The sequence below is a fragment of the Sprattus sprattus genome, assembly GCF_963457725.1.
Source record: "Sprattus sprattus genome assembly, chromosome: 17".
Classification (NCBI taxonomy): domain Eukaryota; kingdom Metazoa; phylum Chordata; class Actinopteri; order Clupeiformes; family Clupeidae; genus Sprattus; species Sprattus sprattus.
Window position 1 is genome coordinate 4,082,826 of NC_137915.1, and position 15,861 is coordinate 4,098,686.

At 41.5% G+C, this 15,861-nt stretch overlaps 2 protein-coding genes across 2 annotated transcripts; both read right to left on the reverse strand.

The window, feature by feature from the left end:
* Positions 1 to 1,928: 1,928 nt before the first annotated feature.
* On the reverse strand, positions 1,929 to 7,816 carry eif1b (eukaryotic translation initiation factor 1B). Its single transcript, XM_080855292.1, has 4 exons — positions 7,634 to 7,816; positions 6,131 to 6,294; positions 5,072 to 5,173; positions 1,929 to 4,425 (listed from the first exon to the last, which is right to left on the reverse strand). Exons 1-4 carry the CDS (start codon positions 7,662 to 7,664, stop codon positions 4,381 to 4,383), a joined length of 342 nt encoding a protein of 113 aa, XP_080711418.1. The 5' UTR covers positions 7,665 to 7,816; the 3' UTR covers positions 1,929 to 4,380.
* Positions 7,817 to 9,593: 1,777 nt separating this feature from the next.
* Positions 9,594 to 15,548, reverse strand: LOC308378383 (putative ferric-chelate reductase 1; the record flags this gene model as incomplete). Its single annotated transcript, XM_080855281.1, is given in 16 exon segments — positions 9,594 to 9,683; positions 9,803 to 9,828; positions 9,952 to 10,089; positions 10,312 to 10,370; positions 10,733 to 10,824; positions 10,972 to 11,058; positions 12,375 to 12,490; positions 12,650 to 12,760; positions 12,922 to 13,036; positions 13,040 to 13,063; positions 13,183 to 13,284; positions 13,690 to 13,884; positions 14,370 to 14,475; positions 14,576 to 14,673; positions 14,917 to 15,050; positions 15,356 to 15,548. Coding segments are annotated over 16 exon segments (1,686 nt in total).
* Between the last annotated feature and the right edge of the window lie 313 nt (positions 15,549 to 15,861).

Genomic DNA, 15,861 nt, shown 5'->3' on the forward strand with positions numbered 1-15,861 from the left:
AGACATGAGCTGACCACCTATAATAAAAGCACCAAAATGCAGCCTTTGATATGGCAGAGTGGCCCTAAGCGGGTATTTGTGGGGAGTGAGTAGAAGGGTGGGAAGCAATCAAGTAAAAAAACACATTTTTTTTAAAAAACTGCGGCAGCTGGTTGGCCTCTGGCAAAAAAATTGAACAAAATAACAGAATCCACTGACTGCCAAGTCTAGCACTCTATTCTGTTGTTTAACCAATAGGAAGCATGCATATGCATGACCTTTTTGTTTGTTTCTTTTCACACCGTATTCACCTTCATCACATTCAACACTCGTTCTTTTTACGCTCATATCCATTTTCCCTTCCTTCGTGGCTTATGTTAGGTGTGGGAATATAAGTTTCTCTCCCGTAAATTGTACTAAATTCAAAGTGTCGACTCCAAGAAAGTCCTCGTCGTAACAAATGCAGCGTACGAAACAAACAAACAAACATGGTTGTAAACGGAGGGGAAAGCCTGGCAATGAATCGGAGGCATCCATCATTAACTCCGCAGCCGCGCCCGTCTCCCGTTCTCGTGTGCCTTCTTGCCGGAATTAATTGAGTGGCACGGAGAGGACGCCGGGCAGCCTCGGGCTCCTCTCACTCCACCGTCTGTTCCTGAAATCTCCAAGAGGTACGGGCAGGAAAAAAGCTGACACAAACACCCACACAGCCGCCCAGAGTCTGACTGGAGTAGCACATACCTCACCACACCGGGCTCAAAACGCTCGGATTCTTTTCACTACTGGGGCATCTTCGGCCCCTGCTAGGGAAAAAAGCTGTTGGTTTGGCTTATTAGTTCAATTTTCTAAAAATGTATGTACATTCTTCTTACTCAAAAAGTGTTGACATATATGAGACACTTCAATATTCAAAGTATGTGCTAAGAAAAACAAAGGATTCTAAATCCCACTTAGTGGCGACATATGGCCTTGGTGAAATTCATAACTTATCCTATCCCCTTCCATGACCGGCTATGCACTTTTTTAGACGACAAATCAGCGGGCCTGGTTCCAAATCCCTAATCCCTTTTTGCAGATCTAAACATTAAAACTAAAGTCACATTGTCTGCTGACCCACAGGCCCCTGTAAGGTGGGACAGACTATGACCACTTTATGTCTGTTTTCACACCCTGACAGAACCTAAATATGGCCAAGTGACTGAAGAGCTCCTTCATTTGAACGCTGGTTACAAGGCAGGTGAGCATCATCCCGAGAAGAATCCACTGAGAGCATTAGTCAGATCCACACGGATAAACAGAATGATGTGTCTCGCGCTGGCGTTCCTCTCCTCGGTTGTCTCGCGCTGGCGTTCCTCTCCTCGGGTGTCTCGCGCTGGCGTTCATCTCCTCGGTTGTCTCGCGCTGGCGTTCCTCTCCTCGGGTGTCTCGCGCTGGCGTTCCTCTCCTCGGTTGTCTCGCGCTGGGGAACGCCAGCGCGAGACACCCGAGGAGAGGAACGCCAGCGCGAGACAACCGAGGAGAGGAACCCAGCGCGAGACAACCGAGGAGAGGAACGCCAGCGCGAGACAACCGAGGAGAGGAACGCCAGCGCGAGACAACCGAGGAGAGGAACGCCAGCGCGAGACAACCGAGGAGAGGAACCCAGCGCAAGACAACCGAGGAGAGGAACGCCAGCGCGAGACAACCGAGGAGAGGAACGCCAGCGCGAGACAACCGAGGAGAGGAACGCCAGCGCGAGACAACCGAGGAGAGGAACGCCAGCAGAGACAAGAGGAACTCCAGCGAGAGCCTAGCCATGGCTAGCAGGTCTGAGCCGAGAGCACACGGACGGCTTCAGAGCCACCTGCATTCATTTACACACAGCATGGACCGGAGGCCTGAGGAGACACCAAATCTGGCTTTTATTTTGACTGGATCCAAAATGAAATCAGGCTCATGACCAGAGACAATTCAGTTACCTGTTTTATTTTATTCAGCACATAGTTTAACAACATGATGCTCGAGTATTAAACTGCTGTTTCATTAACAAAAAAAACAAAATGTATTCTCATGCACTTCAAAAAAAAGGTCAAAGGAGGAATATCACATTGATCATGTTGTCATTTGAAAGTCATAAAACAAAGCATGACACAAAAGTTTAGCAACTACTGTCTGAGAGAGAAACTGGCACGGGTGTTTTGAACATAATCCAAGTTATTGCTAGGCTTAAAGAGTAAAATGTAAGCATGCAAGATAAAAATACCACAAAAACCTGAAGCAGAATCTTCTAATTTGGTTCATAGACAGCGTTTCACTGCATAAATGAGCTAAAGAGGGCCAATACAAATTATGACCTGAAAATATTGACATTTGGACAATATGAAACTTTCACTGCTTTTACTCTCGTGTAACAGTCCTCAGAAAGAATCTAACCACCAGAGAAGTTGACATGGCTGACTGATGCAGATTAGGCACAACATGAGGGTCAGCCAGGTTCTAGAATGCCCTGATACTTCCCCTGGAATGTCACCATCAACTCAGACATAACCTAAAAAAATATCACCCTCCATTTTGAATTGAGGCAGCTGGGTAATTTTTAATAGCACTAGAGAAGTGTTTCTTTTTGCAAGGAATCAAGTCATATGTATTGCACGACTGCACTGTCACGACCACCATGGCAACACTATTGCACAATTTGGTCCATGTGACGATAACAATTATTGCATTGTTCCACGGATAGGAAAGAGCAGTGTTCGCATGTGTTTTTTATTCCATCCGCACACGCACACATGGGCTTTGAATAAGAGGCTTGCAAAATACAGTACTTTTTTCGACCACTGCTCCGCCCAACCAATTTACGAAGTAAGTGATGGTTTGTCTTTCTGTTCAGGATGTGACTTGAACAGCCATGGTTTAAGTCTGCGTTTTTCCACTACCTCTGATCCTACAAACACTCGCTGATGTTACCAGGAGCCCAGCATGCAATAGTTCTCTGGAGTCTCTGGAAGATCTCCCTCACTTTCTCTTGGGCCCAGGCTGACCTTTAACCTCATCGTATGACCCTGTGACCTCTGCTCAATGAACATAGCCTCAGTGCTAACAAACAAGCGCAGACAGTCCAGAGAGAAGAGAGAGACACAAAGACAGACAAACACATATGATCAAGCATTTCCAAGAGGTCTCTGGTTGTACTCAATGTCAATAATGGGAAGAAAAAAAAAAAGCAGCCAGCAAAATATGATGCACCTTTTACAGTAAACAACAGAAGCGAGTACAACCCTGTGCAATATCACTTCAATGACAAATGATCCATGACGATCACCTAACGGTAACCGCATTACTTTTAAAGTTGAATTACTTAGGTCGAATTAAAAAACGAGATTTAGATTTATTATCCTAAAAATACAGGCCCTGCAGTCCGTATTATTCAGATTCATAGCATATTCTTTGGTCAGATGAGACCAAGATAAATGAGTTCAGCTCTGATGGAGTCTAGCATGTATGGGGACAGACTAAATCTGAGGAGGATTGAGCCCGTCATCCACAATACAGCTGGACATTCAAAATATTGAAAAAAATTATCTGAATTCCGAAAAAAGTTAAGGGTGGTCTGACTTTTGTTAAATTTAGTTCCTACTATGGGGCCTGTATTTTAATATAGCAAATCTAAACTGTACATGTTTGGTTTTACATTAGAGCAAATACCCTACTGTATGATTTGACATTGAAGTGCAATTAGACAGGGGTGTACTCACTTCCATGGTATAGAGTATGGCATAGTTAAGAGGAGTCATTACGCCCACTGGTTTCCAATTGCCTACTTTAGCTCAGTGAAAAGCCAAATAAAATCACATTAACCTACAAAATAAAAGTGTCTTTTCATCCTCCTAAAAATGCCCCTTCTTTACATCTATATTATCCATTTGACAATTCTGTCAATATGCACGGCAGCAACATTTGCCTTGAACGATGAGCTGTTGCCCCTGCTGAAGAGGGCTCTTAAATTAAAAGACTTCACCCCAACCGCGGTGGATGGTTAGTGACTTAATAACACCTAAATTAGCTATGAAAAATGACTATGTTTCAAGCAACCATGGAGGAGCGATTGCAGAGCAGCACCATACCCAAGCCCCCATCCCCTCTCCAGCTTATAGTGGAGGACAGAGGATGGGCTGGGGTAACGAGAGCCAAAGAGATCGGAGTTGTTGTTGTTTTTGCATTAAAACACAATGCCATTGCACTTTTATTACCCTTCAGAGGAGTGCATCAGACATGTTGCTAAACTTAAGTTGTCAACGCATTGTCAGCGTGAAAGCCGGGGGGAGGGGAGGGGGAGAACGGTAGTAACAGTGGCACAGCCCTGGGTCCTGAGGCCCATGGCACGACTCTAGAACCCTGGGTCCTAAAGCCCATGGCATCACTCTAGAACCCGTGGACCTTCAGCTGCTCCTCCTTCACAATGTTAATCTGCAGCAAGCAAGGAAAGGGAGAGAAAAAAAAAGAAGAGAAAACTTGTTAAGAAAAGTTAAAGGGACCAATTGAACACCTCATGATTACCATTACTTCTACACTTGAATGTCTGCTTTAGGCACACTTCATTTAAGGGTCCTTAAACTGATAACTATTACTTCCGCACTTCCTTTTAGGTTACTTAAACTGATTACTATTACTTCCACACTTGAATGTCACACTTTTAAGGTACAGACTGACATAGGGACCCAGGGTGGAGCCTTTTAAATGTGGTGCTCTAGTCACACAGATCTGTTTCCTAATGATGTTAGTGCACTAAATACACACAGGGTGTTCTAGTCTCACAGATCTGTATCCTAATGATGCTAGTGGTCTAAATACACACAGGGTGTTCTAGTCTCACAGATCTGTATCCTAATGATGCTAGTGGTCTAAATACACACAGGGTGTTCTAGTCACACAGATCTGTCTCCTAATGATGCTAGTGGTCTAAATACACACAGGGTGTTCTAGTCAAACAGATCTGTATCCTAATGATGCTAGTGGTCTAAATACACACAGGGTGCTCTAGTCACACAGATCTGTCTCCTAATGATGCTAGTGGTCTAAATACACACAGGGTAGGACAGGTAGAAGAGCTCACCTCCATGAGGAATGTGCAGATGTTTTTCCTCTGGTCTCCCTGCAGCTGGATGACCTCCCCGTACTCAGGGTGCTCGATCACAGTGCCATTGCAGGCAAACTTCTGTTAAAAAGACATCAGACACAGGGTTAGCCTCTCACTCCTTTTAAAAAGACATCACAGACACAGAGTTAGCCTCTCACTGCCTTTAAAAAGACATCACAGACACAGGGTTAGACATCCACTTCTTTCAAAAAGACTTCACAGACACAGGGTTAGCCTCTAAAGACATCACAGACACAGGGTTAGACATCCACTTCTTTCAAAAAGACATCACAGACACAGGGTTAGCCTCTCACTTCTTTTAAAAAGACATCACAGACACAGGGTTAGACATCCACTTCTTTCAAAAAGACATCACAGACACAGGGTTAGCCTCTAACTTCTTTCAAAAAGACATCACAGACACACGGGTTAGCCTCCCACTTCTTTTAAACAGACATCACAGACACAGGGTTAGCCTCTAACTTCTTTCAAAAAGACATCACAGACACAGGGTTAGCCTCTCACTTCTTTTAAAAAGACATCACAGACACAGGGTTAGACATCCACTTCTTTCAAAAAGACATCACAGACACAGGGTTAGCCTCTAAAGACATCACAGACACAGGGTTAGCCTCTAACTTCTTTCAAAAAGACATCACAGACACAGGGTTAGCCTCTCAAGACATCACAGACACAGGGTTAGCCTCTCCTTGCACGCAACGCCTTCCTCAAGTCAACATTCAGCACAGCACAGCTCAAGCTCGGCAGTTTAGTATAGGCCCAAATAATCATTAAGTAATCTTTTTGTTAATTTGTGCACGCCGTGTACAAACTGAACAATGGCCATGAACAAACACCAGTGAGGTCAATCTGACCCACTGACCCCAAGCTTAGTGTGTGAGCGTCAGCCAGTAAGCTCAGGCATGCCTTTGCTTCCTCATAGGACCGTAAGCCTTAAATGCACCTACAGAGGAGACAGACAGGATTATGGCAGTGAATGCCCTCAGTCCAGAGCCATGGGGGGAGAGGTGTTACCTTTTTGAAGGCCTTCACCAGCTTCTTCTTGTCGTAATCATTGGCGATGCCCTGGACAGTGGTAAGCGTTTTTCGGCCGTTCCGCTGCTGAATCCTGATGTGGATTTTATCTTCGGTCCCTGCCGGGAGTAAGTCGTCACCCTTGGTTGCATCAGCAAAGGGATCTGGAGAGGGGAGAGACATACACCAGATTATCAAAATGTAAAAACGAGCTTTGAGGTTCTTATGGCTTGAGTGAAAGTCATAACACAATTGTTTTTAATCCATTTGAAGCTATTCACACATTTCACCTTTATGAGATATTACCCCACGGAAAGATGCATACACAAAGAGTGAACAAAAATGTACCGATTCAATTGAGAGAAATCTTTGTTTAAAGCATAGACATTGGAAGAGTGGGTGCATGGATTTTCTATTGTCGCCTGACCTCATGTTCTGTTTCACACAATTTATTTTTGAGATATAAGACCAAAAAGCAGCAAGCCTTCAAATATTTGCACCTTCAAGGACTATGATTTGCCTAATGACTCGATTTTGCACTTTTAATGTAAGGATTTGATTAAGGTTTCATGATTGATATGAGAATGTGTGACATAGGCTAAGTCTCTATGAACTATTTTAATTGTCATAATTATAAAGATGCTTTGTAAACAACTCAGTCTTATTTTATTTTATTAATAGGTGCATACTGAATTTGAAATTAAGCCTTGGGTTTCGCTCAACAACAAGCCTGCTCAGTGCAGTTGCGTTGGAAAGCGCTGTCCAGGCTAGAGCACCACGAACAAAGTGTGAGGGGTAAAGTAGTCTATAGGCCTAACGTGCAATAGGTGAAGTAGTCCATGCCCCATGCAACCACCCCTCACCCACAGTTTACAGCACCAACTCCCAAAAGGTTCCAACGTTGCTGCATGAAACCATGATTAAAAACCCTAATACGGTGTAGGGATAGCTTGACGGCGGTAAAAGTGTGTACAATCAGGTGAAAACGTAATGCAACTGGTTATTCTAACATCGTCCATCATGTCAGCTGGAATATTATATGTATATACACATCTTATTACTATATAGCTTTACATTTAAATAGCTAGCTATCCGGTGTTTCTAGGTCAACTCTAGCTAGCAACACAACAAAACAGCTATCATACCCCTTGCTAGCTGAAGGATAATTGGATGACTTGCATCACACGAAGCACACAAGCTAACGTTTCGGGAAAAAATGGTAACTGGCTGTTAACAGCTAGCTTATGCATATTTATTATCGTATACTGGAGGAAATCGGATAAATATCCAAGTTAACGTTCCAAGCAGAGAACTGCTCGCCTCAACTTCCACAAATCTTCCGGTTTCTTTTACACAATAAGCTAGCTATCGCTAACTAGCATTACTCGTCTGGCCAGAGCCCGGCTTTGGTATGGCTAACATTGTGCTCTCTCCAAAACAACACAAGGGGCTTTCTCGACGACGTTACCCATTTAGCTTGGTGGCTAACGACCACATACTTACCGAAAGATTGGAGGTTCTGAATAGAGGACATGCGATATTAGGACGATAACTTTGAGGAGATGAAAGGATTGGCGATACGAGCCGCTTTTTAGGCGTTTATAAGAGCTCCTTGGATTGAAAATATATGTAATCTGAGGGGTAACGGCAGAGAAACTGCTGTTACGTCCAACCAGCACGGAATGCTCGGATCGAATGCTTACAACGTTGCCATACAGTACTGCCACCTACAGCAACGGAATGAAATAACCATGGCGAAGTACAGTCAGAAACTACCCCACTGATCAAAACCACACAGACCAGCCTATTTGAACGGGATATTTTTTTCTTGATTATAAATACGGATTTCACGTTTAGTCTCCTTGGTTATCACTGAATAATATTGACATTCCAACATACATAGTCTGTTGCAGTCACGGTTTCATTATATCCATTTTTAGACACGATTCTCTGTGATAGCATGCTGAGAGTCTGTGATTGATACATTTTCCACTGATTTACATATAATGCACTCGCATTGCAATCGCATTGTTGTGACGAGTAACCCTGGGGCAACTACCTTATATGATTGCCTTTTCAGAGTTTCATAATTTCCACTGTGCCCATGGAAATGTAGTGCTTCCATAGAATGTGGTAGTGAATGAGTTTTGAACCTTAACATCGCAAGATATTGGCTAGTGAAGCGCTAGCTTTTGCATTGAACTTGGTGGTGCTACTTAAAGTAACACTATGCAACAATTTGACACTTTTAGAGATATGGTTTTACAGGCAACTAGTTTTGGTACCATCCTCAAATTCATTTTGATAGCATATGGTCATGTGAAGGACAGATAAACACCTGTGTCTTCCCCACTATCCATCCAGTATATGCCCAATTTAGTTCTGTGTAACTGGCTGGTACACCCTGCAAAAATTGAAGAAAAAGCTTTCACACGCATGACTTTGCCAGCTAAACTGCCAAAAGACACCAGTTAGTGTGTTGGCAAGCGTCTATCAGTGTCAGCTGGGCTGATGGTGGGGTTTGCAATGTTTTTGCATGCCTTTTAGGTAGTTAGCCTGCTGGAACAGTATTCTGTATTGCTGCTTTAACAAATGAGTATTCATGAGCTAGTGTCATGCGCCCCCTATAGGACAAGCTGCCAGAAGTATTTTTTAATTTGTGACGAAACGGTTGTTGAGCTATTGCCCAAAAAGGGGTCTGAGCCTACCCCACTTCAGGTGACATTAGCACAAAGGGACACACCCACCCAGGGACACAAAATTTATAATCTGTATCAGCCATGTGGGGTTACAATCATGCCAAGTTTCATGTGGATGGGTGACGTCTAAGTTTAAAACATAGTGAGCCATATATTGGCGGAAAACAACAACTAACAACCCAAAGAAAGGAAGCAACAAAATAAGCGACATGGGAGGAGATACATTTACACACTTCATACAGTACCAGTCAAAAGTTTGGACACACCTTCTCATTTTTTGAGTATTTTCTACATGGTAGATAAAAAAAAATTTGTTTAGTACTTCATTCCATATGTGTTCTTTCGTAGTTTAAATGTATTCAGTGTTAATCTACAATGTAGAAAATAATAAAAGTAAAGAAAAAACTTTGGTACTGTATGTATTTAGATATATTTATATACATTTATAATAGTGCTAGCAAAGCAAATAATTCTGCAAATAATTCTGCCTAATCTGCTTAGAACCAGAACCGATGTTTTCAACATTTAAAGCATCTTTTCAACTTTGTAACCATTTACTTTTTATTTGTTTTTAAATTTTATTTTAAGTTTTACAACAATACAAACGCTCAAACATTATGGTACAACACCAACTGTAGTTTATTAATCATTTCCTTAAAACAAAATTTGGCAACATGATATAAACTTCATAAATTTGACAAATTGATAGAGTTGCTTAATTAGTGTGTGTTGACCGTGGACTGCTGCTTCGGAGACACGAGTACCTACGTCATTCCAATGCCAACCAGCAGGGTAATGAGAAAGGCCATATTTCCCAGGAAAAACCCGATCAGGAGAATCAATTCAATGTTCACCTATTGGACAGAAAATAATTTGGAGTCAGACAATCTGATAACACTTGTGATTGCAAAAGTAAACATGCATATAATCACACATATGATATGCAACTGATACATTTCCAATGAGTACTTACTGATTCAAAGTCAACTCCGTCTTCATCTATAAGGATACAAAACATCAGTACATGTAGAATTATGTTAGTATAGAAATGACTTAGAATTAAGTAGAAGTAAAACCACTCTATGGTTCACAACTAAACAGCAAAGAGCTGTGGTACCTCACCTTTCTGTCTCCACCTCATGTGTAGATCTAGCAGGGCAAACAGCAGTGCTTCCCAGCCCACAAACCCTCCCATCACCTTCTGCATCCAGCCCTCCGGGGAGCTGTCAACCAGATACAGGCCCGTAAAGATGGCTGACACTGGGGAGGGGGAGGGAGAGGTGGAAAGATGTTTAGACCTTTATGTTTAGACGTGTTTTTTTCAGTCACTCATCCATGATGCCATTGGAGTACCAGCTACATCAATGCCACTGCAAATATGTTGATATTGATTAAATGTAAAAAAAAAAAATAATAATAATGTAAGGACATGAAAATTCAATACAACTCAAATAATCGGTGTGAGGCTAAAGCATATCCTACCTGACAGGCCTTTGATTGCTACAGCTGTCAAAGTGTGCAACCAGTTGAAGACAAATCTCCTATAAAAAAGAAGGGTGATAAAGGAACATAAAATGGCAGCTGACTACAAAATCATGTTATGTGAGTTTTGTGTGATAGAATCAGAATTGTAGGACCTTAAGATTTGAGAAAAGAGAGCACGTTTCTTCGGTGCATGATCAAAGTATATATATGCTTACTGTGATGTATTGGTTATAGCATAGACACACCACACCAGTAGGGGATGCTATGTTTAATAGAAGATGTATGCATTAAGAAATAAACCAGTGTAGAACTATAACCAAATGCGGTCGGTTGTCACTCAGAGTTGTCTTGCTTACTGATGCTATATAAGTGAATAAGTAAGTACACTATAGTTAACTAGGAAAGTCATTTCACTTACCACTGGTGTTCTGGCCCACAGCGAAAAATGGCTCCCAAAGGCTGAATCAAGGCCAAGATCATGACCAGACAGCCAAGCACTGGATGTGACCCCTGTGAAAACACATGCAAACCCAAGCACACATGCATACATTGTAATTACAGGTTTAAAAAAACTGCCGCCATATCATATCCAAATTTTTAGTTTGCTTTCATTTTGTGTATCGGTCATTTGAGGTTCAACACAGAGGTCACACTCACCCCACTCCAACCCTTTACATGAGAGAAAACCAAGATGAAAGCAATGATGGTGGCAGCCACGGAGAGGACCATCAGAGATACATGAGCCTGAGGAGAGACAGAGACCAAGGCTAGTACCTGTTTCATTATTTTAGTTTCATTACTGTCATAGTGTTATTAATGACTTACAAAGGGTTTAAAACCTAATTAATAACTTTTTTATAAACCATTTACAAACCATTTATAATGGAGTCTTATTGTAAAGTGGTACCCATTACTGTCATACAGTGGCGGTCCGTGCATTTCACGACTAGGCCTTCAGCGATGTCCTACACGATGTTAAACTGAGTGAATCCACCTCCTAATACCATCATTATGACGCCATGGCTCTCAAACCATTATATCTATACAGAAAGGCAGTATAAGTGAGCATTGCATCACCTTAACATAGTCGAGTACAACAGACTTTATTCATATTTCCGGAGCATTTAAAATCAATACACCCGTATTAACAATACATTAATAGTAGTAAACTCTCAGTTATATGATCGCTTGGATATTACTGTCACAACTTAAAAATAAAAGGCGATTTTCAGGGATTAGTTTTAAGTCCACCGAAAGTAGCCTATGTGAGCTTTAACAAGTTTGTCCCACCTGCAAAGCAGTTTCATTAAACTTCCCATCCTCACGATATCCAGTTTTTCTTGAAAGTTCCGTCTTGAAAATGGCGTTGTAATTGTATCAAAAACTGGAATTATCAAGTTGGTGTAAACTAGTTTATTTGAGTTGGTTAATGTAATTATATTTAGTCTTACCAATTGAAACAACTAGCATAATAAGCATTGAAACGATGTACGTCGTTTTCGCATTAGCCAGCTAAACTGAGCACTGAAGCACTGCACCGGTCTGCCTCAGTATCCAATCAAAGGACGTTTACGTGTCACGTTCACCGCGAGGAGAGAAATCTTCCGGGCCTTCTAGAAGGCCCAGTATCGCCAACTCGAAATCTGATTGGTTGTCACAACTGTCTGTTTCAGTTCATTCAACTTAAATGAACTGAAACAGCCAGTTGTGATAACCAATCAGATTTACACGGGCCTTCAATGTGAATTCTGAAGGCCTCAGGGAAGATTTCTGTTCTCGGGGAAGATTTCTTTGAGCGTGGCAACACATGATAGCTGAAATATGATTGGATGAAAGCTCTAACATAAATAAACAACGATGGAAGCTATGCAATGAAGATAATGGACTATGGGGAATAATTAAATACATATTTATGAAAAGAAAATATTGAAATTAAATTTATTTTATTACATTTACTTTCTGATTATGTTTAGGCCAGCAGAGAAGGCCTTGAAGGCCCTGACGGACCACCACTGCTGTCATATTTGTCTGCATTTGTGGAACTTGCTTAAGGAGCTTACCAGAAACCACAGATCTTTACCCAAGCATCCTGTTCCCTTGGTGACTGCCTTCAGATACCGTGCGATGAGCATGCCCACGCTTCCTGTTGTCATCCAAGCGATTAGCATCAATGCACCTGAATAAGATCAGAACGTGTCAAAAGGGGATCTACCATTAAAAGCCTAAGCAAATATCATTAAATACTGTACAATCACTCGCTGTGTGCTTTGATCATTGAATACTGTACAATCACTTACCGTGTGCTTTGATCATTACATACTGTACAATCACTTACCGTGTGCTTTGATGATTCGAGGTTGCTGTGATTTGGTGACAACTTGAGGTCTGGAGATGTCAATTTTTTGTTCACTGACAAAACGTGACCCTCTGTGATACGAAAGTTTACCTGTTGATGCCAGAAAGAATAGTTTGCATTACTCTGCCATTTATATGATTCAGTTTCAAACTGTCTGAAGAAAATCATCATCATTCCAGCATATAGGTTCAAATTCCTTGAAGTTGATTTTGCTGCTGCAGCTTTGCAATGCTTAATGTCTGATCCCATACCATTTGTTGTGAGGCCATTGGCGAACATGATGAAGTAAACAGATCCAACTCCATTCCTCTGGATGGCGATAATATTCTTGGATACAAAGGTGCAGCTGATAACTCCGTCCACAAATTATGTTTTAATGTCCGAAATGTTTCCCTTTCAGGAGGTAAGCAGACAAGACTTCCATTTCAATAAGCCATCCTCCCTGATGTGTATGATGTATGCTATGTACATTCATCACTGTTATAGGAAAGCAGAAATGACAAGAGAAGTACCAGTGGCAGGATTTGTGGAGACCCTCTTCCTGTAGAATAGGCATGCTGGACTTGAATGCTACTGTTGTTATCCTTTCCGCATATGTAAATATCATCATTTCCCTAAAGTAGTCAGTCATAAACAAGTTATTATCTTCCAGTCATGTCTAAAATATTACACGCACGAGTTACATAAAATAAATGGAAGAAGAGATAAACAATCTTATCAAACATGAGGTTCCATCTGTCATTTTATGAATAGCACGGTAGCGTGAAGCATTTAATACTAATTCAAGAGAGAATAATAAGACATCTAAAGCAGTAACATTCAAAGATTGTTTACATCCAAGATCGAACCAAGTAAAAGGTATGTGTTTCAACTATTAACTAAAGCCTTACATGATGAGGTAGACAGGAACATTGTGTTTAAGCACAAAATGCTCTGCAAACAATGGGATGAAGAGAACAGCAAACATCTATATATAGACACATGTTCGCACACAAACACATGGCTGGTTATGATCATACCATCTGCTGATCATCAGAGAATCCAATAGAGATGTACCCTTCTGATGCACCATATATCTCAAACTTCAGTGACGAATCAGTAGGTTCTTCTTGGACTGACATGAAGTAACAGTCAGAGCTGCTGGCGGGGTCACAGTTATGAGGTTGGCTAAAGCAGACCTTACTCCCTCCACAGCTAACACTGGAGATGGGTTCCTATTAGAGAGAGATACATACAATCAGAAAGACCTTACCTCCTCCACAGCCAACACTGGAGATTGGCTCCTATTAGAGAAAGAGTCATACAAACAGACAGACCTTACTTCCTCCAAAGCCAACACTGGAAGCTGGTTCCTATTAGAGATAGAGACATACAATCTTATGTTATGTTATTTCCATTACACAGTATAATTATACAGTATATTAGGTATAATTCCACAACAGCATCTAACTGTGAAATCACTTTATCATCTTGATCAGCTTTATAAAGATGCTTTAACAACAATTTTCATTATAAAAGGTGTAAAGAAGTGCAATAGCTTGCATACTCAGAGCTAGTTTCTGTGGCCTTAAATTATTGTTGTCATTCAATGGAGCCCCCTCACCTGTCTTATCGAATCGAATAATAACAGCAGCTAATAAGCACGACATTTCATTACATCGTCCCATAAGACCGGCTTCAGCAGTAGGCTAATACTTACATTTGGATTTAGAGAAGGTAAGGGGTTGGAGATGGATGTGGTGAAGACCACCACAGGGCTTTTGAACCCCACCCAATAGTTACGGAAGTTTTGTACAAACGTGACACTAAAAAAAAGTAGAATAATCGTCAATGATTATGGCCAAGTTGTCGAATTGGTAAGATTCCATGGCATCACTGACAAAATGTGAAGAAAGTATCCGTCACCTGAACTCTATGTCTTTGAGCTGTCCTGACCGAGGAGCCCTCCATTTGCTCTCAACTGAGTTTTTCCCTGCACCAGATAAGTGAGAAACAGCCGAGTTCTACAGGTGAGAAGGACCAAACATGTTGTTAGTAATGGCAGAATGAAAAGCAGTAATCATTGGGCTCCCTCCCACTGAACTGATGGTTGTAACTACTGTCGTGTTTTTCATAACAACATTTCAGAGAAACCAGTCCTTGAACTAGAGTTACTGTTTCAAGGTGACATGTTCAAGGTGACATATTTTATGTATTCAAAACCATAAACTATGTTTTTAGACTTTGAGCACTGTGATGACACATACAGAAAGTCCAGCGCATTCCAGAAGCCTACTCTCTGCTCCCAGCACAGAGAAAGACCCCACAGGAAACCTCCCTCCAACTTCTCTGGCTTGCAACAGGAAACCCTCGAATGGTACTGATTCTGCCCTGAGAGTCACTGAAAACACAATTCCTTCAATTATGATCCGTTTATTTGAAGAGCTAGAAAACAAATTGCCAAGCAAAAGCCCTAAAATATCTTGACAACAACTTATGAAGTACTAGGGAAGGTTATCAAACCACTTAACAGCACAGTGGAATATTTTCTTTAATTATGTATTTATTATGTATCACGTTGCACGTATAATAGGCTGTCTTTCTCTCTGGTTAAGATTATAGCCTGCACTTTAATCACTTTTTTCCACCACGATCATTACGTTCTATAGGCCTACTTTTCTGACTACAAAAGGACGTGATCGTAACCTGTGATTTCGTCTCCTTCGCTATATTCGGTTCCGTCTGTAGTAATAGTGTACGGTGGAGGACTCGATGATGGGTTTGAGCCCTGGTGGCGTGGAATCATATCATCGCAGCTGTCTGTCACTAGACCTGAACTATAGCCTAGGACGAGTTCAGGCGCACAGGCAAGAAGAACCAATAACGGATAGATGCGCATCTGAAAAATAAGGCGTCACATTATAACATTCCATCGAGTTTCCATCGAGAATGTTTTGCAATGGGCTGTTCCTTTCTTAACGAAGAGAGCTACGAACCATTACAAAGAATCTAGACAAAATGCACATTATTAAGGCTATATACACAGTTACAATTGGCAAAAAAAAGATGATATACAGTATGTACCTTGCATCACGTCCCGAAAAAAGTAAGCTTACCTGGAAAGAAAACAGTGCCTTTCCTCCCAGACAGTCATTCGAGGTTGTTGTGGGCGGGGCAAACCAAATGTACAGGTGACTCAGGGAATCTGAATG

Excerpts from the sequence above, each read along its gene's own strand:
- eif1b (XM_080855292.1), bottom strand. The coding sequence starts at position 7,664 with ATGTCCTCTATTCAGAACCTCCAATCTTTCG. Across the intron at positions 5,174-6,130 it reads TGGTGAAGGCCTTCAAAAAG|AAGTTTGCCTGCAATGGCAC; the intron begins GTAACACCTCTC and ends TCTTTTTAACAG. Across the intron at positions 4,426-5,071 it reads TCTGCACATTCCTCATGGAG|ATTAACATTGTGAAGGAGGA; the intron begins GTGAGCTCTTCT and ends TGCTTGCTGCAG.